The 24,771-nt window shown below is 49.9% G+C and overlaps 2 protein-coding genes across 2 annotated transcripts in view; both read right to left on the reverse strand.

The window, feature by feature from the left end:
- Window positions 1-24,771, reverse strand: part of DIP2C (disco interacting protein 2 homolog C) — an 840,898-nt gene that overhangs the window by 723,044 nt on the left and 93,083 nt on the right. The window lies entirely within an intron of this gene.
- The window catches only part of ADARB2 (adenosine deaminase RNA specific B2 (inactive)), a 526,169-nt gene that overhangs the window by 42,136 nt on the left and 459,262 nt on the right, over window positions 1-24,771 (reverse strand). The window contains exons 5-6 of the mRNA XM_050805463.1: window positions 10,180-10,348; window positions 6,214-6,365 (exon numbers count right to left, since the gene is read on the reverse strand). Coding sequence (XP_050661420.1) covers window positions 6,214-6,365; window positions 10,180-10,348 — 321 coding nt within the window. The remainder of the gene's footprint in view (window positions 1-6,213; window positions 6,366-10,179; window positions 10,349-24,771) is intronic.

Raw genomic sequence — 24,771 nt, forward strand, 5'->3', positions numbered from 1 at the left:
CTTGTAGGTAAATATATGACATAATCTATTTTTCTTGGCATTTTCTGGACATAGACTGGAGAATTTAAGCTGCTAAGTTCTCGGAAAATGGCCATAAGAACTGAGTTTACCAGGTTATTTAAAAACCATGCCAAGAAAGAAGAATTTGCAGGCAGGTCATTGGTGGGTTGGGAGGAGAGGAGCTGCTCATCCACAGTGAAGTACTGAGATCCTCATCTTCTGTTCCATCTGTGCTCTTTCAGGTCTGAGTTCTATCCCAGGCCTCCCAGAGCCACTAAGGGACCCGTTGCCCTCTGTGAGTCTGCACTGACAGCAGTCATCAGAGCCCTGACTCTAACATAGACACACACAGCATGTTCTCCTGGCTGTGGGAATAAATGTTTTTCAGGCACTTGTCCCTACCTTAACTGACCTGGCCCTTCTAGGTCCAAGGAAAGCCACAGATGTAGCAGTTTTGAGTCATCTGAGATGAACAGAGTAGCCCTGGGTCGCATGACATTGAAGACTGAGTCCGCGGTTTCTGTCACAAAAGCACCTGTCCCCTCGATCGCATGTGACACCACAAACACTTTTCCTTCCTGCCGGTGATACCACAGAGCGGGGAGTCCGGCCATAAGCTCTGCCTGGCCTCTGCAGACAGACAGGCTACCAGGCCGACCACGCCGCCAAGCCCTTTCTACGAAGCCAGCAAGGAAACAAATGTTCCCAGTCTGAGGAGGTGATTTAAGGAGTTCAAACCCGGTGGCTCAAAACCCGGCCTGTGCTCAGAAAACTAGAGTCTTGGATGCCTGTCTGCCCCGAATGCATCAGAAACTCAGCCAGAGTGCATGGGGCGAGCTGCACTGGTAAACACTGGCCCAGAACCCTGAAAGATAAGCCAGGCTGGAAACAACAAACTTGAATGTCTTCCAAAGCTGGCAGGCGACACAGCTCCCACAATACCTGAGACCAGCCGGCATTGATACCACGTCTAAGGCCCCCAGGAATGGGGAATTTATGATCTCTCTAGACAAATGTTTTTGAGGGGAAAAATAACATGGGGACATCTAGAATTTCTCGAGCCACGTGCATCCCAGGAAAGTGGGGTTTGATGGCAACTCCAGGGTCTTGGTGTTGTGTCTAGGACTTGGAGCCCCTGAGCCTGGGCCGCAGGTGGTTGGGGGTCGGGGAACTCCTGGTCCTGCTGAGCTGTCGGAGCAGGTTGCTGCTGGGAGGCAGCTGCTCAGCAGACACCGGAGAGTCAGAAGTGTGCTTCTGAAGTGTGCTCCTAGAAACCCCAAGTCAGACTCGCTTCTCTCCTGGGCCTTTGGTTACATGACACTTACTGTAATGATTATTTAAACCTATCTACAGAAATTTTTTCTTATGCTCTACTCTGTGTTCCTTCATTTTTAAAGGAAGGGGGAACAATCTTGGGCACCAAACTTCTCTTTGACTTAATCACATCATGGTTATATTGATAGATCCGATGCATCAGATACCTGTCGTGTGCTTGTGTGTGCACATATGCTTGTGTATGTGTGCTTGTTTTGTGCACGTGTGCTTATGTGTTTGTGTGTGCACACGTGTGCTTATGTATCTGTGTTTGTGTATGTGCAGATGTGCTTAAGTACATGTGTTTGTGTGTGCACATGTGTGCTTATGTATCTGTTTGTGTATGTGCAGATGTGCTTAAGTACATGTGTTTGTGTGTGCACACATGTGGTTACGTACGTGTGTTTGTGTGCACATGTGCGTATGTGTGTGCACATGTGCATATGTGTGTGCACACGTGCATGTGTGCACATATGTGCGTATGCATGTGTTCATGTGTGCACATGTACTTATGCATGTGTTTGTGTGCACACATGATTATGTATGTGTGTGCACACATGTGCTTATGTATGTGTGTTTGTGCACATGTGCTTATGTGTGTGCATGTGCACACGTACTTATGTATGTGTTTTTGTGTGCACATGTGCTTATGTATGTGTGTGTTTGTGTATGTGTGGGTATATATGTGTGAGAAAGAGGAGAAGTCTGGCACAGTTGAGAGAGAGGTTAGCAGGCGTGGCCCCTGTGGAGATGCACAATAGCTTGATGCAGGCCAAATGGGAGATTGAGGAAGGGATGAGCTAAAGAGACCAGGACCAAGCATGGTGCTGGTGAGAGGAGACAGGGCAGGTCCAGAAGGCACCAGAGGCAGAGAGCACTTGAGAAGACTGAGACCTCAGTCCAGAGCGTCCTTCGGTTTCAGATGGGCTCCTCTGGCCCCCAGCAAAGGTCTCAGTGGAGGGGACTCAGCTCTCTGCACTCTGCGGCCTCTGCATTTGTGAGAATAACATCATGCCCCTTAGGGCTTGTTTCGTTCCCTGGGCTTCTTTTGGGAGTGTGGGCCTCTGAATTGGAGGGCAGTGCAGCTGGGTTTCTGCAGGTTAATCCATGGGAGGGAGGCAGTGCCAGCTGCAGACCTCTGGGAACAGTGCAAACTGGAGGTGTCCAGCTCCTGCCGCCAGCGTTTTCTTTGGGGGCTTGTCACTATCGACACTGCCCTTCGCTAGCCCTGGAGGAGCCCCTCACAGCAAAATCCAGGCCACTTGCTCCCCTTATCCATGCTCCAGCCCTCTTTAAAGGGTAACAAAGAAACACACTGCCTGAGTTAGCAACCTGGAGACCCCTGCCCCTTATTGTAAAGGAGCTTAAAGCGTCTCTGCAGGGGAAATGGCAGGAGTTGTTCCTGAAGGTCTCTGCCTTCCTCGGGAGGTTTGAAGGTTGCAGAGCCAGCTCTCTGAAGGCTCCTTCCAAGCAGACAACGGCAGGAACTTGGGTTCTCCTGCTTTTACTGAGTGACTTTGGCAGACGAATCCGTGTTACAGGAGAGTTCGCCAAGTGCCTACCTTCTCCACACTCTCCAGATAGGAGAGCGGAGGAGCAGTACCAGCCCAGCGGAGAGCACGGCACAGGAAGGACTTTCTCCATTTTGCCTGGCATATCTGCTGCAAAAATGTGAGAAAAATGCTTTACTTTTTCTCCTACCAGCACCTGCCACTTCTTAAAAGCACCATGAAATAAAAGACATCTGTGTCTGGAAGTGAACCCCAGGGCGCCTCGGAGAATGTATTTGTTTTTCTAAACCACAGACACTGCAGTTGGAAGTGAGGGCTGGCTGGAGAGGCTGCAGTTGGTGATCGATGTACAGAGACATGGGAGGCCCAATGGACTAGAACTGTCCCCTGGGGAGACCACGGGGTCTCAGGCGTGGACAAGGCTCCTGCTGTTCTCACTTAGCCCTCTCCCAACTCCCACCAGGGGCACATTAGCCAAGGAAGAGGCTGGACAAATTAGTGCCAACCCCAAGCATTTGGCGGCACTTTTCCTCTCGAGTCTGAGGGTTCCTAGCTGGGTCTTTATGATGGCAACCCTTTAAAGAAGAATGGAAAGATACTTTCCAGTAGCTGTCCAATGCACCAGATTTCACAGAATTCCCAGTAGCTGTGCAATGCACCAGATTTCACAGTTTTATCGGGTGGGCTGGTATCATGTAGCTCTGGCTTGCTGAATATGTCCAGTGAAAATGAAGCCACTCCTGGTGGTTTTTCTGTCTCTCTGTTCCTGAGTCGGCCTGGTAGCAGGGGTGCCCTGTGTGATCTCGTGGGGCCACACTGGGCCCCCTTCCCTCTGTGGCTGTGTTCACTTCTCAGGTGCTCAGGCCGCCCCTGCCTCTCTCTTCCTCCTGCAGGACGTTCCTTTAAAAGTCCCTGATGTTGAATAGGCTTCCCTTTCTTCATTCCCAGTTTGATGGGATTCTCCCATTTAATTTCCAAAGGGTGTGGAAATGCCACCCTAAATCCACTTACAGAGAACCCTATCCAGCCATCCCAGAGGATCCACTTACAGAGAACCCTATCCAGCCATCCCAGAGGATCCACTTACAGAGAACCCTATCCAGCCATCCCAAAGGGAAAGCAGTGGGGCTGGAGGGAAATCCACAGAAAGGAGGAGGAATGTTTTTGGGCCAGCATCCCATCTGAAGACTGGAGAATCAGGCTAAGCTCATGTGGAATTAAAGACACCATTTTCCCCACACCTTCTTGTCTTTGGTGGAGGCTGCATGACAAAGCCTGGAACACAGCAGGGCTCTATGAAAATGTTTAATTTTCCTTACCTTGGTAATTAAAACACCATGTAGCCTTCCACCGGAGGAGAGTCAGGCCAAAGTCAAGCCTTAATAGCGGTGTGCTGTCCATGTATGTCTACCAGAGGTTTCCTCCCTTATCAGGACTGGACCCCTCATCATATACATATCACACACATCACACACACCGCACACATACCACACACCACACACACACCACACACCACACACACCACACACACACCACATGCATTGCCTGCATTGAAAGATCTGCCTGGGACTGCTTCTGGAAAGGATGTGGGAGCATGTGAATGTGTGTGTGGTGTATGTGATATGCATGTGGTATATGTGGCATGTGTGTGTGGTGTATGTGCTGTGTGTGGTGTATGTGATGTGTGTGATATATGTGATGTGTGTGGTGTATGTGGTCTGTGTGTGGTGTGTCTACTATGCGTGTGGTGCTTGTGGCATGTGTGTGGTGTATGTGGTGTGTGTGTGCAGTGTATGTGGTATGCATGTGTGGCATATGTGCTATGCATGTAGTGTATGTGATATGCATGCAGTGTATATGATATGTGTGTAGTGTTTGTGGTATGTGGTGTGTGGCATGTATGTGGTGTGTGGTATGTGTGTGATATATGTGGTGTGTGTGCTGTATGTGGTTTGTGTGTAGTATATGTGATATGCATGTGGTATATGTGGTATGGTGTGTGGTGTGTGTGGTATGCATGTAGTGTATGTGGTATGTGTGTATTGTGTAGTATGTGTGTGGTGTGTGTGATATGTGTGTGGTATATGTGGTATACGTGTGTGGTTTATGTGATATGTGTGTATGGTGTATGTGATGTGTATGGTGTATGTGGTCTGTGTGTGGTGTGTGTGGTATGCCTGTGGTGCTTGTGGCATGTGTGTGGTATCTGTGGTGTATGTGCAGTGTATGTGGTATGCATGTGTAGCATATGTGGTATGCATGTAGTGTATGTGGTATGTGGTGTGTGGTGTGTGTGGTATATGTGGTATGTGTGTGTGGTGTATGTGGTTTATAGTGTATGTGATATGCATGTGGTATATGTGGTATGTGTGTGGTGTGTGTGCTATATGTGGTATGGATGTGTGGTATATGTGGTATGTGTGTGTGGTGTATGTGGTATGCATGTAGTGAATGTGCTATGTGTGTATCGTGTAGTATGTTTGTGGTATATGTGGTATACATGTATATGTGGTGTGTGTGTAGTGTATGTGGTTTGTGTGTGTGGTGTATGTGGTATGCATGTAGTGTATGTGGTGGGTGTGTATTGTGTAGTGTGTGGTGTGTGTGGTATGTGTGTGGTATACATGTGTGGTATATGTGGTATGCGTGTGGTGTATGTGGTATATAAATATATGTGTGTGACATATGCAGATAGCACTAAGCAATAGGATTTCATCATTAAAATGAAAGAGAGGAGTTTCCCTGCAGCACCTTTTCTTTTATCATGGAGATGCTGTTGTCAAGGGTGGCATCAAGGGAGAGCCCCGCCCTGCTCCAGGCCTGGCCCTCCGACCCTGGCACTCACAGCATCACTGCCCTTTGCTGATGGAGAGGACAGAGAGGCGGGGACCGCGTGGTGTGTTCTGTCCCATCTCCCCCGATAAATGCTCACAGGGCGGGTTTGCAATGGAACTTTATAGTTCGCCTGGGGAGACCCCTTTGCAGGGAATCACTCATCCTCGGCTTGGTTGCAAAAGCTGAGCTTTTTTCTCCCCAACGCTGTGAGCGAAGGCAAGCAGAGCCAGTCGGAATTTGCTCCCAGCCTCGGTAGCTCTCACTGGCCTTCCCTTCATCCCATTTTCCCAACCCAGGACACAGGGATTATCTGAGTTATTAAAACAAAACAGAGAACTACGGCCATTAGGTTGCTAATTTTAGGCCTCAGACTACTCTTCTGCCAATCACCTGAGCATTTCAGACTAAGATTTTGGAGGCATGATTATCCCACTAATTGCAGAGGCAATCCTCTTCCAGTACCCGAGGGCCCCACACACCGCCCGGGACAGAGTCCCAGATAGAGGCAGCTGGGGGCTGCTGGCCCACAGAAGGTAAAAGCATTGTCTCTTACGGTCTGTGGTGATCTCGTAGGGCGAGTGGAGTCTTGCGTCTCCGCAGGGGGAGGTGCTCACGTAGAGATGGAAGAGGATGTTTTCCCGCAGCCGGTAGCCGCCTTCTTTTAACCGCACAAATATCGATCGCTCCGAGTCCTCGCGCCGCTTGCTAGGGTCACAAAGAGGTTTGGGGTCATTTATCACAAACCAAACCAGAAACGTTCCAACCAGGTGAATGCTTGAGTCCTGTTTTGTAGAGTTGTTCCCCAAGTTTTTCTTTATCTTTTTCCTTTCTTTTCTTTTTCTTTTTTTGAGATAGAGTCTTGTTCTGTTGCCCAGGCTGGAGTGCAGTGGCGCGATCTCGGCTCACTGCAACCTCCACCCACTGAGTTCCAGCAATTCTTCTGCCTTGAGTATTAAGTAATACTCAGCCTCCCGAGCAGCTGGGATTACAGGCATGCGCCACCACGCCTAGTTCATTTTTGTATTTTTAGTAGATATGGGGTTTCACCATGTTGGCCAGGTTTGTCTTGAACTCCTGGCCTCAGGCTCCCAAAGTGCTGGGATTACAGGCGTGAGCCACCGCGCCTGGCCCCACCAGGATCTTTTACCAGGCCATTTTCCCCCGTTGCTGTTAACCCACATCTATCCGTCTACACAGCTGTGACTGTGGATTTGCCAGTGCTGCTCACAGCCGTACCTCACAGCGGACTGCAGGTTTGACGCAGCCTAAGTGGGCAGCTTGTGTGTGATTAAAAGGAGAAAAGGAGCTGTAGGAAGGCCTGGGCTGGGTCACCAGCACAGGTGGACGTGGAGAGCCGTGGGGAAACAGCTTTCCTTCTGCATCCAGCCATGACCCAGGTGGGGCGGGAGAGGTCCCAGCCTCTCTCTGATGGTGAATGATTCGGCCTGTTGCAAAACCCCCACCAGCTGTGAAGCTCGAGCTGAGCAGCCCCACCTCAGTCCCACCTGAGCGGGCACTGAGCAAATGCGCCTGCATTTCCTTCTTCCGTGTTTATTCCCTGCTTCCCGGTGTTTATTCCCTGCTTCCCGGTGTTTATTCCCTGCTTCCCGGTGTTTATTCCCCTGCTTCCCGGTGTTTATTCCCTGCTTCCCGGTGTTTATTCCCCTGCTTCCCGGTGTTTATTCTCTGCCTCCTGGTGTTTGTTCCCTGCTTCCCGGTGTTTGTTCTCTGCTTCCCGGTGTTTGTTCCCTGTGTCCAGGTGTTTGTTCCCTGCCTCCCGGTGTTTATTCCCCTGCTTCCCGGTGTTTATTCTCTGCCTCCTGGTGTTTATTCCCTGCTTTCCGGTGTTTGTTCCCTGCTTCCCGGTGTTTGTTCCCTGCTTCCCGGTGTTTGTTCCCTGCCTCCCGGTGTTTATTCCCTGCTTCCCGGTGTTTGTTCCCTGCCTCCCGGTGTTTATTCCCTGCTTCCCGGTGTTTGTTCCCTGCCTCCCAGTGTTTATTCCCTGCTTCCCGGTGTTTGTTCCCTGCCTCCCGGTGTTTATTCCCTGCCTCCCGGTGTTTGTTCCCTGCCTCCCGGTGTTTATTCCCTGCTTCCCGGTGTTTGTTCCCTGCCTCCCGGTGTTTCTTCCCTGCTTCCCGGTATTTGTTCCCTGCTTCCCGTGTTTATTCCCTGCTTCCCGGTGTTTGTTCCCTGCTTCCCGGTGTTTGTTCCCTGCGTCCAGGTGTTTATTCCCTGCTTCCCGGTGTTTATTCCCTGCTTCCCGGTGTTTGTTCCTTGCTTCCCGGTGTTTGTTCCCTGCTTCCCGGTGTTTGTTCCCTGCGTCCAGGTGTTTATTCCCTGCCTCCCGGTGTTTATTCCCTGCCTCCCGGTATTTGTTCCCTGCGTCCAGGTGTTTGTTCCCTGCCTCCCGGTGTTTGTTCCCTGCTTCCCGGTGTTTATTCCCTGCCTCCCGGTGTTTGTTCCCTGCTTCCCGGTGTTTATTCCCTGCTTCCCGGTGTTTGTTCCCTGCTTCCCGGTGTTTGTTCCCTGCGTCCAGGTGTTTATTCCCTGCCTCCCGGTGTTTGTTCCCTGCTTCCCGGTGTTTGTTCCCTGCTTCCAGGTGTTTGTTCCCTGCCTCCCGGTGTTTATTCCCTGCCTCCCGGTGTTTATTCCCTGCTTTCCGGTGTTTGTTCCCTGCTTCCCGGTGTTTATTCCCTGCCTCCCGGTGTTTGTTCCCTGCTTCCTGGTGTTTGTTCCCTGCTTGCTGGCCATCTACTTTCTGCCGGTCTTGCTGTTTTCACACGTTCTGCCCCACGGGTGATGGACTGTGCTCTGCGGGGCCCTGAGATCACACAGGCAACAGAACAGACATTTCCTCCACAGGAAGCCCTTGCGGCATCCAGCAGCCTTCCTGCCTCTGTGCCGCACTCAGCCCACAGCCACCGCCCCCCACTACCCCAGCCGCCTGCCCCAGCCGCCTCCCCCAGGACCCTTGGCAAATGTGTCCCAAGCCTGGACCCCGGGGCAGGGCCTATCAGCCACGTGGCTGCCCTGGACCCCGCTCCCCTGTGCCGGTTCCCCATGCAGGGCAGGCATCGGGTACACCTGTGGACCCCCCAGCTGGTGGCATAGCACCAGGCAGGTAACCAGCTCCTGGTAAATATTGGCCCAGTTACCTTCTCTGACACAAACATGAGCGAGGGATCTTGGAGATAGTCCCAGTTGAGCAGGTGGGCATTTAGGAGAAATCCTTCCCTACATTCTGAGAGATTTCTCTGTTCTCCCATATCCAACTCCTGCCGCACCCACAGGCCTCAGGGAACTGAGGGATGGGTTCAGCCTGTGGCTCCCTGCTCAGAGGCTCTGATAAGAATGAGCTGAGTGTGGGCCAAGCGCAGTGGCTCATGCCTGTAATTCCAGCACTTTGGGAGGCTGAGACGGGTGGATCGCTTGAGGTCAGTAGTTTGAGAGCAGTCTGGCCAACGTGATGAAACCCCGTCTCTACTAAAAATACAAAAATTAACTGGGCATGGTGGTGAATGCCTGTAGTCTCAGCTATTCAGAGGGTTGAGGTGGGAGAATTGCTTCAACCTGGGAAGCAGAGGTTGCAGTGAGCCGAGATCGTGCCACTGCACTCCAGCCTGGGCGACAGAGCAAGACTCCGTCTCAAAAAAAAAGAATGAGCTGAGTGTATTAAGGTGTTGTTTTCAGTGGCATCTGCTTGGCTACACATGGGCCTTTCTGCTTTTGTGTGGCTTTTGCACAGCTAATGGGCATGGAGATGACCCTCGCCAAAGCCCCCCGAGGTCCCATTACTCGTGGATTTGAGGAACGCAGACGGCTTCAGGGGATGTGAAAGAATAGACAGGAGACACAGGAGGGAGCGTTTCGGGCAAGGAGCTGACAGCGAGCCCTTGGGACTGAACAGCCCGGGCTGGAGGTGTGTTGGAGAGGCCACGTGCTGCAAACCACGTGGGTTTCATTCCCGTCTAAGGTGTCTCAGGGACAGAAGGCTGCCCCATGACAGCCACCTCTGCCCAACAGCCAGAGCAGGCCACAGAACCCCGGGAACCCAATACTGACTGGGGCACAGTTCTCAGGGTCTCAGCAGCCTCTTCACATGGACTTGGCACAGGAGGCAAGAAGACAGCGCATCTCCAAACCACTCCTTTGGCACTGCACTCACGTTCTCTGAGGGCAACGGCGGAAAAGGGGGCAGTGCAGGAATGTGGGGGGCGTGGGGAGCCGAGGCCAGGAGAGGGTGGCCTTGCCCAGGAGGACGAGGGCTGCAAAGGTGTTTTCTGGAGGGAAACGTGGAGTAAGGAGGAAGCCTGGAATTTTAGCATCTTCCCAGCCCGCATGGCGGCTCTATAGGTGCGCCAGGGATGTCTCTAGTCTGAATAACAAGGGGCGCTTCCTGGCTCACCCTGTGCCAGGATAGAGGGAAGCGTGTTCTGAGCCAGGCATGGGCCCCCTCTGCTCCCTGGCAGCCCCCAGCCATGGTGTCCGCCTGCCCTGGAGCCCATCCCCAGCCGCTCACCTCAGGTGCAGCTCCAGTTGCGTGTAGAGGAAGTGCAGGAACGCCCGCCGGGCCACCACCTCTGCGTGGCAGTCATTCACCACCAGCCCCTGGTCACTGAGGTGCTCGCCGCTGATGCACTTGGTCCCCGACGACAGGGCCACGACCTGTGCTTGCCGAGCGTCCAGTCCTGGGGACACAGACAGCATCAGGGCAGCGCGGCCCACGGCCCCCGTCTCCCTCCTCGTTCTTTTCAGGGTCTCACAACAGCGGTTTCCCTGGGTTAGGAAACCTTGGAAACACTGTTTTGAGAGCTGGGAAGCAAGGTTTCTGTGTGCCCCAGGCCGTCACAGGCGACTGCCCACCTGAGGGATTCCCACCTACTCCATGGCAGCCTGAGACGGCGCTCAAAGTGCCTCTGTTATCCGTAAGGTTGCTGAAATGCTCCTGAGGCACCGTAGGAGCAGAGTTTTGAGGTCGGACTTACTACCAGGGCAGTTTTCTTCACCTCTGAGTCCCAGGTCCCCTGTGAGTGGGAGCAGTGCTGGCTACAGCCTGGGCTTCCTGCCCGACCTCTGACCACCTTTGCGCTTTCCCCTGTCCCCCAACGGGATCAGTGCAGGACAGGAGCTGATGAACCCTTCACCCTAACACAGAAATGCAGGACAGGAGCTGATGAACCTGTCACCCTAACACAGAAAGGACGCTGGATGTGTCATTTTAACCATAGTCAAAGGAACCCCATCCACAAAAATGATACTCCCTTCAGGGACTGAAAACAAACAAAACAAAGAAACCTGAAAAACAACCCCCAGCGTAATGTCCTTAAAGTATAATATCCATCACTTTGTTTCAGAAGAAGCTGGAAGACACAAGCCAATGTTTGTTTGCTCTGCTGTAACAGGTCTCTGTGGATGTGTATTTTCTCTGCACTTAGATGGTGAATTCCTTGAGGACACGAGTCAGAATTTCCACCAAATGATCCAAGCAGGGTCTCCCTAGGGAGTCCGTGTCATTAGACGGGTCAGTGTTGCCGATCCAGTAACAAATCCATCGTCCAGGCCCTTCGGCTGGAGGTGGCGGGTACGTTGTGGGCACCTAGGAGCCTTGGGATGTGACAGCCACTGGCTGGGCCCGGATCCCAGGCCAAGTGAGGGCAGCACAGAGACGCGTTAGCTGCCGACTGCGGCCACGTCCACGGAGTCACCTGGTAAATACATGTCCAGACCATTTCTTGGAAGAGGTGACACGCAAATTCATGTCATGCCAGAAGCAGACCTCCCTCCCATCTTAAATAAAATCGACTTCCCCACGGCAAACAGTGCTGGCTGGTCATGAGCACTTCTCACTTCTCACACACTTGTTCCTCTGATGTGACTTTTTCTCCCCTGAGCACTTGGTTCTCGAGCCCTGAGGGCATCTGCCCTCTCTGGGCCCCAACGCAGGATCTTTCTTTGTGAGATGAAAGGGCGGAGTCAGCAGCTGCCAGTGAGAGCCAGGGAGAACGCGGAGCCCGGAGGGACGGAGCACTGCGGAAGTGCCCCGCGGAGGCCCAGCGGCATCCCTGCCCCCGCGGCTCTGCAGCTGAGGTCTGTCTGTCCAGTGTCCTTCCTTCCAGGCAAAGCGGTCCAGCACAGCCCCCGCCTCCTGCCCATGTCCACTGCTGTCTCCGCTCATCCCAGTTCTCCCAGCAGCCCCTGCTTCTGTGCCTGAAGAGAACTCCATGGTCCTGGTCCTGCTGTCTACCCACTGCCCCCTCCCTGGTGGGACTGGACTGCTCCTGAGCTCAGGAAGTGACCGGACTTCCCCAGGCCGCTTTAATCAAAAGAGGAGATGACCAGCCCCCCCTGAGTTTCCTCCCCCGGGAAATTTCGTGAGCAGCTGCCCTGTCCCAGCTCCAGGCCTCCTCCTCTCTCAGCCATCCTGGGGGCGGAGGCTGCCTCCCAGCGGGGGTCCCAGAAGTGGAGGAGCAGATGGGATCAGGATCTAAGGCTACAGGGAGCCGGGGTGGGCAGCTGCTACTGACTCTGCCAGGGGTGGGAGCCACCGTCTCACTCAGGCAGTCAGTGACATGTGGACTGTTGAGAAATGGTTCACGAGGACGACATCGCACCACGCTGCCTGATGCCACACTGTCCGCGTGGCGCCGAGGGGAGAGATGACGACGCCCGTCCTCTCCTTTCCCCCAAATTAAATCGGTCAGCCCCAAATTCGGCCATTCTTCATTAAAATCTTCCTCTTTCTCATTTGTAATGTGTGGTACCCAAGCACATCTTCTGGCTTCTTGCTCTCCCCCATCCTCTGTGTAAATTTCCCAAATCCTGTGGATTTGGTCCTTCCTCTGCTCTCTGGGTCCCTCCCGCCAATCCACTCCTGAGGGCGCTTCCTAAGTCCTCCTGCACCATGTCCAGCCCTGGCCTCCCACCCAGTGTCCCGGCCCCTTCTCTCCTCCTGTGCAACCCAGCACTCACTCATGGGCAACAGTGCTGCTGTCCCAGCTCCAATTTCCACAGTGCTGTGGCCTGTGAGGCCCCGGCCTGCTCCTTCTCTTTGGATTCCGTGGAAATTGGAGCTGTAGAAAAAAGCAACTGCTTTCCCTTCACCCCTCATTGATTCCCAGCTCCGTTTGGCTCCAGGCTCTGCCACACTCAGCACAGTTATGTGGCCCAAGAAGTGCATTGTTTGCATATTCAGTTTTCAAGATTCCCACCCCTACGGCCAGCACCATGCTCCCACAACACAGGAGATGTGAAGCCTGGACCGAGGGAGATGATGCAGTCAGAAACAGCTGCAGCACGAGATGTCATATGAGAAAAGTCGCAGAAGTGCTGTACACGGAATGTCACCAGCACAAGAGCGAGGGAGGAGAAGGGAAAGATGGACTCACACCCTGGGAGCTTCTGCACAGGGGGCAGGAGGAGGTGTCCCAGGCAGAGTGGGCATGGCGACCCGAGGCAGGGATGGGAAAGGGCACAGGCGTATTCTGCGGGACAAGGAGAAGCCGACGTTGGAGCCTGTGGGAGATGTGTGTGGGAAAGTGGCGAAGCTTCCAAGGTGGGTGGAAGTCGGTCACAGAGGCCCTGAGTACCACCCTGAAGATCCAGCTCTTCACCAACAGACAGTGGGAGCTGTGAAAGGGTTTTCCGGAAGGACAGCAGCACTGTTGCCCATGAGTGAGTGCTGGGTTGCACAGGAGGAGAGAAGGGGCCGGGACACTGGGTGGGAGGCCAGGGCTGGACATGGTGCAGGAGGACTTAGGAAGCGCCCTCAGGAGTGGATTGGCGGGAGGGACCCAGAGAGCAGAGGAAGGACCAAATCCACAGGATTTGGGAAATTTACACAGAGGATGGGGGAGAGCAAGAAACCAGAAGATGTGCTCGGGTACCACACACTACAAATGAGAAAGAGGAAGATTTTAATGAAGAATGGCCGAATTTGGGGCTGACCGATTTAATTTGGGGGAAAGGAGAGGACGGGCGTCGTCATCTCTCCCCTGGCGCCACGCGGACAGTGCGGCGTCAGGCAGCGTGGTGCGGTGGCAAACAGCTCAGTAGCAGTTAAAGACTGCGAGCAAAAAGGTCGAAAACAGAAACAGCACCAACAGCATTCGGATAAACACGCTTTTCTTAACACCCGCGTCACAGGACAGCGCGTGGGTGCTGCTGCCATGGTGGGGCCACAGGCAGGTCGAGGCCACTCATACCTATGGAGAGAAACCGAGTCCTTGGTTTATGGGCATCACCCTCCAGGTACAAACCAGTGGCATTTAGGGCTGTGTCAGCGCTGCACAGAAGTGTCTAACATTCTCCTTTTTCAGTACTCTGATTCCCCACACGGAGATCCTTGATTGCTGGGGTCGGGGTGAGGCCACGCCAAGCTGTATGGACGCCAAAAATGCTCTGCACTCAACGAGCAATGCTTTGTGTAAAAATGTGTCCGAAGCCAGGCCGCCTTGCAGCAGAGGCTGGGTCGGGGATGCTCCGGCAGGGGCTTATTAAGTCAGGAAGACAGGATGGGGCAGCAGAGACGCCAGGCGAGGGGAGGCTGTGCTGAGGTCCCATGTCCAGCTGACCCAACAGGAAGCTCAGGAGTGTGAGGCAAGGGTGTGCAATGTGCCAGTTATGAGCTGTGGGTGCTCCCAGGCGTGTAGGCTTCTGGTGGCCAGGGCCGTTCTCAGGAGGTGGCTGCAGCCGTGAGCTGCCCTGACCGGCACTCAGAGCAGCTGGAGAAGATCAGGAGCCCAGGATGGGGTGGCTGTGGTGCCAACAGCATTTATTCCAATCCTTCCAATGATGCTATTAAACCGATAAAATGCAAGTTTGTATAGAAGCATCACTCCATACATAGTGGCTATTGGTGATCTCTTTTCTTATAAATGGCTATTGAGAGTAAAACTACTACTCTGTAAGACAACATGAGAAGTAGTCACAGAAAATATATGTATACGAATTTCTATAGAATAAGTAGAAAAGCTGGCCAAAGAGCAGGGCTACTGCACCCCGCCAAAGCACCAAGCACGGTGAGTTTTGTAGAATTCGACCGAAAGGTAGCAGATTGTAAGTGTCCGGAGCATGTAAAGACAAGAGAAGACTCAGGTTGTGTGTCACCATGGAATGTCTAAATTATTGCCATACCCACCTGACGGAGGCTACGCAACAAAGAAAACAGAGCCCTCAGTTAGACAAAATACTAGCCATCAAGTAGCAGAGGAAAAGAGTACTAGAGTACATCCCTGCAAGGTGGGCTTATTTCTGAAATGTAAGAATTGATTATATTAAAAAATTAAGGCCAGGCACACAGTGGCTCACACCTGTAATCCCAGCACTTTGGGAGGCTGAGACCAGTGGATTGCTTAAGCCCAGGAGTTTGAAACCAGCCTGGACAACATAGCCAGACCCCAAGTCTACAAAAAATACAAAAGGTAGCTGGGTATGGAGGCATGAGCCTGTAGTCCCAGCTACTTGAGAGACTGAGGTGGGAGGATCACTTGAGCCTCGGAGGCGGAGGTTGGAGTGAGCTGAGATTGCACCACTGCTCTCCAACCTGGGTAACAGAGCAAGACCCCGTCTCAAGGAAAAAAAAAAAAAAAAAAGAAAAAGAAAAAAAAATTTAAATGCAATACAAAAATAAGCATAATCACAGATATTGATAAGGCATCTGACAAAATACAACTGCTTTTGATAAAACATTGAGTTTTTATCAAAACTCAACTCTATCAAGTGGAACAGAGGGATTGTTTCCTGAATGTGATTTTATGCACACACACACACACACACACACCAGACACACACACACACACATGAGTATCATGCTCTATGGGCAAGCACTCCAGGCACTTCTATAACCATTCAGGAACATCTGCTGCAGCCATTGACGAGCACAACAAGAGAGAGAAATTAGCTCTGTAGTAATTGGAGAGGGGCAGGTAACACAAGCACTGTCTGAACATGCTATGATTCTGTGTCTGGAAACCTCCAGAGAATCCAGTTGACATACTGCTAGAAACAATGAGAGAGCTTAATATGGTGAAAGGGTTCCAAGTTAATATACAGAAATCAATAACTTTCATATAGACACACAGCAACTAGAGAGACACTGTAAAGGAAAAATGACTCCATTTATAACGGCAGCAAACAAGATAATAGGAATAAGTTTAACAAGAAATGACCAAGGACTATAGTGAATAAAACTTCAAAATCCTATTGAAGGACACAACAAAATTTAAACAAACAGAAAGACATGCCACATTTTTGGATCGGGAGGTTTAACATAATGAATCCTCTCTAAATTGATTTATAAAGTTGACAGGATTCCCAAAGAAACAGCAATAGTGCTTTGTTTTGGACAAGACACCTGGTTAAAAAGTGTAATTTTGTTTTGTCATTGCTATGGCTTGGGTATGGTTTATTTGTAGCTAAAACCCCTGTTGAGATATGGTCCTCAGTGTGGCGGTGTTGAGGGGTGGTGGGACCTAGTGGGAGGTGTTTGGGTCATGGGGTGGATTCCTTATGAAGGGCTTGGTGCTGTTCTCAAGGCAGTGAGTTCTTGCTCTGACAAGATGGATTAGTCCTCAAGGAAATGGGTTAGTTCCCATGAGCGTGGGCTGTAATGAAGCCATAATGCCCCTCTGGTTTTCTCTTTGCAAGTATCTGCTTCCCCCTTGACCTTCTCCTTCATGTTATGATGCAGGAAAAAAGCTCTCACCAGAATCCACTGCCGTGCCCTTAAACTTCCCAACCTGCAGAACTGTGAGCTAAATAAACCACTATTTTTTCTAAAGTACCCAGTCCCATGTATTCTGTTATAGCAACACAAAATGAACTAAGATAGTTATTTGTTTTTAACTGGGCAAGCTGATTCTAAAAGGAAACCCAGAAAATTCTGAAAAAGAAGGCTAATGCTGGAGACAAGCCCTAGAGTACATCAAGCAGGTTACAGGGACTCCACGCCAGGTCGCTGTGGGGATGGGATGTGAAGGGAAACAGGTGGAACAAAGTGGGCAGTCCAGAACTCAACCCAACACGTACAGGAATTTAGTACAGGACAAAGGTAATCACATCTCAAACCACTGAGGCAAAGAGAGACTATCCAATTAATGGTATCTAACAACTGAATAGTCATCTGAGAAATAAAATTGCATCTTTATCTGACACCATGTACCAGAGTAAATTCCAAATTGATCAATATTTAGATGTAAGAAATGAAGAACTGCATTTGAATGTTTATAGCATCTTTACCCATAATTGCCAAAACTTGGAAACAACCAAGATACCTTTAGGCAGGTGAATGGATAAATAAACCATGGTACATTCAGACAGTGGAATATTACTCAGCACTAAAAATAAATCATTTATCAAGCCATGAAAAGACATGGAGGAAAGTTAAATAAAAGTTAAGTAAAAGAAGCCGATCTGAAAAGGCGACATATTGTATGATTCCAACTACAGGGCGTTCTGGAAAAGGCAAAACTATGGACATACATAAAAAGGTCAGTGGTTGCCAGGAGTTGAGGGGGGGAAGGGATGAATAGATGGAGCACAAAGGATTTTTAGGGCAGTGAAACTACTCTGTATGATGGTACAATGGTGGATCCATGTCATTATACATTTGTCCAAACCCATAGAGTGTACAACACCAGGAGTGAACCCTAACACAATGAATGGATTTTGGGTGATTAAAGAAATAAAGATGCATATGTCATAAAGAAAATAAGGGATAATGTATAAACTTGGTGAGTACTATGGTTTAAATGTGGTGTTTTCTCCAAAATTTATATTGAAACTTAATCCTCATTGTGGTGGTATTAAAAGGTGGGGCCTTTAGGAGGTGATCAGGGGATGAGGGCTCCACCTTCATGAATGGATTAATACCCCTATAAAAGAGACTTCAGACAGAGTCCAGCCCTTTTTTGCCCTCCATCCCATCTGCCCTGTGAGGATACAGTGTTTCTCCCCTCCAAACAATGCAGTAACAAGGCGCCATCCTGGAGGCAGAGCGCAGCCCTCTCCAGACACCAAGCCTGCTGACATCTGGATTTTGGACTTCCCAGCCCCCAGAACTGTGAGCAATGAACTTCTGTTGTTTATAAATGGCCTCAGTATGAGGTATTTTGTTGCAGCAGCACAAATGGATGAAGACACTGGGCTTCTCCCCAGCACATCACCCATCTCCAGACAATGTCTGGGAATGGGCTTTTATTTATTTACTTGGAACTAAGTCATTCTCAGCCTGTTCCAACGTTTTAAAGGTACGTTTCTTATACTATATCTGGTTTTGGAGGAAAAAGATTACCAAATTTCTAAGAAGAAAACTGAAAGTAAAATATACCAAATAGCATCAAAGAAATACATTTCAAAATTATAGAAGATAGAGAGAGAAAGGAATAATTTTTACTCCACATGTAGACTGCCCCAAGGGTGTCATGTGTAGTTAATTCTGACTCCCTATTTCCTAGAACTGTGCCCACTGAATTTAATGACTCAATAACAGGGTTTCCACACCTTCCCTTGAGAAAGACTCTTCCACAGTTTATCAGTGCTCAGTGTTAGGAAACCTTCTTCAATGTTCAGCCTAACTGATCTTCTATACAATTTCAGTCCACTTTCCAGACTTCATCTTTAAAACTCCCAATCTCTTTGTGGTCGGTATTCTCTGAATACTCACAGGGAATATCATGATCGGCCTGCAATCCCACGTCTAGTCATTATTTGGCCAAAGTCTGTGTTTTATTTTCAATCTTTTCCTGCAAGCCAATTTTTAAAATCTTCTTGTGTTTCTGCTTCCATTCTCTATATTTCCTCTAATTAGTTTGAAATCAGGTAGATTTTAAAATGTCTGGCTTGGGCATGTCTTATCTGTTGGGGACATGATTAGACTAAGACTGAAAGAAAACAGTTTTGCTTTTGACAGGGGAGATTTTTCTTCCACTAGGGTCTTGATTTATGGCTTTCCTCAGGAATCAGAAGACACTAGTGTCCCCTGGGCTTTTATTCTCTAAACATTTCAAATGCATTGATTTTGGAAGGAAAACAAGTTATGTGTAAATGTTTTGTGCTCTCCTCTATGAATGACGATACATCTGGGGAATATCAGATAACAAACCACTGTAAGCAGAGTTTAACAGGCTCTAGGGCACAGGTAGCCCTGTTTCTGCTGCTTACTTGAGGCAAGAATTTAATTGTGTTCAGTTGTCTTGTTTGGAAAAAGTTTTCAAAGATTAAAGAAAATAATGCGAAGTTCTTAACATGTGCCTGATACACAGCAAAAATACCACCATCTTTAGCTATTATGATGCATATATTTCTATTCTCTTGTAATCATATTTGTTTCTCCATCTGCAACCAGGACATTTCTGTGACTTCCCTTGCTAGAATGACACAAAAACATCATTTGTTCCATTATTACTTCTACTGATTATAAAGCACATGTTCTTCCAATGAGAACAAGAGGGCTGGTGTGGGACAGTTGAAAGACAAGACACATTCAAGAACACCTTTCAACTAAATCTGACCACGGTACTGAACTATGGGCCAAATAACAATTCCAGGATGAGCACTCACTTGCCTTAAAGTATCAAGGACATATTTTCATGTATTTCTGTTTGTTTATCCATCCATTCATTCAATGGGCATTAAACACCTAAATTATTCGAGGGAAAGGGGATACAAAAGTGTGCAGTCTCAAAGCTCCTTTCACAGCACATGCTCACAGGCAGGGAGAAGGCAGCGTGGCAGGAGAGCAGAAGCTCACTGTGACTGGGCTACACCAGCTGTGGGGACACCTTCTCAGAGGATGGGGCAACCGTGGACGTCAAAGCCAGTGTTAAGAGAGGGAGAAAGAAGAGACCTGTGCCCTGGACTAGAAGGTGTGTAACAACTGGCCAGGTAATGAATGAAGAGGAGCCGAGGAGTGGGAGCAGCCTGCATGAAAACAAGGAGCATGGGAGGACAGCTCTGTGGTGAGGATGCAGTGGCATCTGTGGTTAGGACGTGGTGGGCTCTGTGGATAGGATCCAGTGGGCTCTGGTTAGGATGTGGTGGCATCTGTGGTTAGGATGTGGTGGGCTCTGTGGATAGCATCCAGTGGGCTCTGGTTAGGATGCGGTGGACTCTGTGGTTAGGATGCGGTGAGCTCTGTGGTTAGGATGTGGTAGGCTCTGTGGTTAGGATACGGTGGGCTCTGTAGTTAGGATACGGTGGGCTCTGTGGACAGGACGCGGCAGGCTCTGCAGTTAGGATGCGGTGGGCTCTGTGGTTACAATGCAGTGGGCTCTGGTTAGGATGTGGTGGGATCTGGTTAGGATGCAGTGGCATCTGTGGTTAGGTCGTAGTGGGCTCTGTGGTTAGGATATGGTGGGTTATGGTTAGGATGCGGTGGGCTCTGTGGATAGGATCCAGTGGGTTCTGGTTAGGATGTGGTGGGCTCTGTGGTTAGGATGTGGTGGCATCTGTGGTTAGGATGTGGTAGGCTCTGTGGATAGCATCCAGTGGGCTCTGTGGTTAGGATGTGGTGGGCTCTGTGGTTAGGATGCAGAGGGCTCTGTATTAGGTTATGGTGGGCTATGGTTAGGATGCGGTGGGCTCTGTGGTTAGGATGAGGTGGGCTCCATGGTTAGGATGAGGTGGGCACCGTGGTTAGGATGAGGTGGGCTTGGTGGTCAGGATGCAGAGGGCTCTGGTTAGGATATGGTGGGTTCTGGTTAGGATGTGGTGGGCTCTGTGGTTAGGATGCAGAGGACTCTGGTTAGGACATGGTGGGTTCTGTGGTTAGGATGCAGAGGCCTCTGTGGTTAGGATATGGTGGGCTCTGTGGTTAGGATGCCACAGTCTGGTTAGGATGCAGTTGGCTCTGGTTAGGATGCAGTGGGTTCCGTGGTTAGAATGCAGTGGGCTCTGTGGTTAGGTCATAGTGGGCTGTGTGGTTAGGATGGGGTGAATCTGTGTGGTTACTGGTGTAGAACTCCAGTGCCTGTGGGGCAGTAGTAGTTTCTGGAGGGCCTCCTGTTGTGTGGGTGACATCATCAGAACTGTCTACCTTCTTCCTAGGTACTCCTGAGTGGAGATGATGGGTAGAAGCCTTGTCCACCATGTTGCCTTCACCAGAACTGGGAGAATTGCTCTCTGCATAAAAGATGTCAAGCAAGTTTTGGCCATTCTTTCTTATACTTGTGTGATCAGAGGAATCTTTTGGTCACTGTTGAAATCACAGATGTGGCTCCAGCTTCCTACCAACCAAGAACCCCAAAACTATTGAATGAGTGTCTCCTTGTGAGGTTCCTGAAAATCTGTTTTTAGGCAATATTTTCAGGTTATTCTTATGGCCAGGTGAATTTGGGGAGCACAAGTATGTGAAAAAAAGCAGATGAAGAATATTCATTTTTTCACTTGGCTGTGTGATGTCATTGGATGCAGTTTGGGAACAGGTGCTCTTCACTGAGGCGGATTCTTTGGTTTGGCAATTTGAATGAGAAACCATTGAATTGAGGGACAGTTTCTCTTGAACGTTGCACACATATGGTGCTCAGTAGATTCAGAGACATCTACAAAGAAAACCCACTCAGTGGGCATCCACAGATGCTATGGTCCCCATTTGCTATACCTGAGTTTCAAAGAATGGTGGGCAACCGATTAGTGAATCCCAAATGCTGACTCTGTCCAACTGTGTGAATACGCCATGAAAGCCAGGGTTTCTCAGCCTCAGCCCTTAGTTGTCAGGATAAGCAAAGTAATCACATACTCATTAATTTCCTTATAAAATGCTCCCAGAGGACATGCCACCCTCACTTTCAGGTGCTGAGACTGCCAGTCATGCCGGGGCTCAGTCCCAGTGAGGAAGCAAGCAGAGCCAATGCTCCAAGCTCTTCATGGGGCCAAAACATGAGGGAGTGCTTGGACCCAGGAATGTTAGACATGAATAACTCTGCTGTTTTAACACTCATTCTTTTTCCTTCCAAAATGACTGAGGCTTGCTTTGTAGACACAGATTCACATGTTGCTCTGACAGGAAATGAGGCAGTCACTGGCCCTGGGTGCCATTCATGTATCTTGTCCTCCTCAGTGTGGCTGACACTCGCCAAGCCTTCTGTGCCAGGCACATGTGAGAGCGCTGGGTCTACACACTAATCCAACATGCTGCTCACTCCACATAACATACAACATGGCAAAGGCACTAAGAGAGCCCAGAAACCATGCCAGGCTGATGCCGGCTGCTGTCCACCTGTGATGGCCTCGGGCACTGTGGCCCCCTCTACAACCCTAAGAGGGTCAGCCTGTGGACAGAGATGTGACCAGATGTCAGCTGGTTAACACTCTTTGCTGTTCCCCCTCAGGGAATGGAACTTCTCCAAACCTGATGGGCTGTCGGTGAGGTTAGAGGTGAGAGGGAGGAAACTCAGGAGATGCCAGTGACCTTTCTGTGGGCCTTGGGTGGGGAGCCAGCTGTGTGGTTCACTAGACAGTGCAACCTTATGAGAGTGGAGGGGATCCATCCCACAACACGTCACATGTGTGTCTGTGACTCATGGTGAGTCAAACACACTACAGCCCCATCAGAGGGCAGACAAGCTAGGCACTGACATAGGCAGCGTCCAGGCAAGCAAGCACATTGACAACCATGTGTCAGCCCTGGGACCTAACTGTTTACATGACAACGGCACATCTGGCACATTCTCCTACTGAATTAACTTGACTTTTCCAAAGTATACTTTTGGGGCATGAGAATGGATAGGCAGATGCAGCAGTATTTGCTGCTGCACAGTCCTCTCCACACTCGTCCCAGCACGGTGCTCAACTTGGAGTATTGCCCAGTATTACAGCTCAGTAACGAAGAGGGACTTGAGGCTCTAGGAGATGTAAGCAGGCACTATGGATACCTGCACCAGTGTTGGTTCTTGAACATCCAGCTGCTCCAAGCCATCCTCCCTCACTGGCCCTGCTGCGGAGACTGAGATGTAAAACTCTCCCTTTCCAGCTCTCCCTGTTACTTCCTGCACAGCTGAGCGGCCAGCAGCAAAATCCTGGCCAAAAGAAGTCTTCAGGATGGAAAATGTCCTCCTCCTGCCCTGATGGGATCTGGGAATGTGGCCTGCAGCAGGCGGGATGAGGAGTGACCAGGGGGTGATACATCCTGAAACCACAGGGGCCTGAATGGTGCCTGCCACCACTGTCTGGCACGTGGGCCACTGTTGGTCACTGAGACAATAAAAAGGTAAAAAGGTGCTTGTTTGCAACACTGCTAATCAGCTATCTCACCTCCTGCAGCCAGTGGCGTTCCGAGTGGATACAACTGCAAAATGCATAGAATTTGGGGTAGGACACCACATACATCAAAAGATCAGGCCAGATGAGCTTATGAGAAGGTTATTAGTTATGTTCCTCAACATCAACACTGCGAGGGTTTCACTGGATATAAATATGGTAATTTCACATTTAGTAAATATATTCAATGCCCTCTTCCTACCCCCAAGAAAGAGGTAGAATGACAATGAACGCTTTGCAATTAATAGATTGAAAAGTCTATTTATCTCCACATTTGCATTGGGCTGAGCAAGCTCTTCACCCCATTAGTAACTCATTCTTTTATATCAAAGGAACAAATAGGAAACACCTGGTCTGATCGATGAACGGTCTCTTCCTTCTCCTACCGAGGATGGCTGACAAGGTCTCACTGGTGCTAAAACCAGAAATAATGAGAGCATGAAGCCAGAGCTCCTAAATAATTCATGAGCTAAATCTTGTAAGTGACGGTGCTTTCTTCATCTGTAAGCAACCACTTGACATGCTCATTTTTGTTCTGTTTTTAAGAAGATCATATTTGAATCAGCTCAGAGGGGAGCTTTGTTCAGGCCCTGTGAGCGCCACGCCCTCTCTGCTGACCTCCAATACTTTCTCTTCTTTTCTTGACTGAGCTGTGAGTTCCCCTGGGCTCAAATCTGGCTGGCTAGTTAGAGCCCTCATTCTTGGGTAATGACCCAATGACATAGGTAGGCACTGACCTAAGGTGGAGAGGCTGCCCCGAACCCACTGTCGATCATAGCTTCATGCTCTCCTCCCCTTCTCTGCCCTCCACTGACCTTGTCAATGACTAGCTCCCCCGTGAGCCACCTGTTGCCAGCATGGCCCCAAAGCTGAGACTGCTTTCTTCCATCAGGAGCTCCTCCTCAGCCCGAGACCTCGCCTCCCTTCCTCTTCAGGGTCAGCCCTCAGGGATCAGATGCCCACCGCCTCTCTAACCTGGGAGCCTGCTTCCATGCACACCTCTTCCTGTCATCAGTGTGGTGAAGCCGCTGCAGGGGCTGGGTCCAGAGCACTGTGCATGAGGACTTCAAAAGTCCAACGGAGCAGCAGAAGGAGATACAGACATGGTGTGCAGTGAGGGTGTGTGGGAAAGAGAGGTGCGGGGAGAGGAAAGTTTGGTTATAGCAGTATAGGGCAGGAAGCCAGGAGACCTCCATTTTGCTGTGTGAAGTCATGAGACCCTGTTTCTTGGCGTGAATTACCCCCAGGTTCCAATGTGGATGTGTCTGGAACAGCACCACAGATTCCTCCAGTGTTTCTGCAGGGAAGCCCTTTCAATATCACCTAATGCAGACGGACACATCTTGAAATTTTAAATACAGGGTCTACTAGGGAATGAGGGAGTGTAAACCATGACCCCAAGTGCATGCATTTGAAAGTCCACACTTATTTCAGAGGGTTACAGCTTCACTCAGTTTCACATTTGTTCACTAATTAGCCCAAATCCTTTAGAATATCTTTAATATCTCCAGCCACACAGTGGGGACCCGGTCAATGATGATAACTCCTGCTCACAGATAACACACAGTCATTTCATGAAGCTTCTTTCTTCCTTCTCCCTCCCTTTCCTCACTCTCTCTTTTTCTCTTTCTCTCTCCCTCCCTCCCTAACTCTCTCTTTTTCTTTCTTGCCCTCTTTCCTAACTGTGCTTAAACAGAGCATGGTTAGGGTAAACATAAGAATATTTTAGCTTGTTGAATAACAGGAGAATGTGGCTTTACATACCCCAAACATTGCCTGGCACGCAGGTAAACACTGGATGCTAGTGTCCTTTATTTTTTCACCAACAAAGTTACTGTTACGCTTCCATTAAAAAAAG

The sequence above is a fragment of the Macaca thibetana genome, chromosome 9, assembly GCF_024542745.1.
Source record: "Macaca thibetana thibetana isolate TM-01 chromosome 9, ASM2454274v1, whole genome shotgun sequence".
Classification (NCBI taxonomy): Eukaryota; Metazoa; Chordata; class Mammalia; order Primates; family Cercopithecidae; genus Macaca; species Macaca thibetana.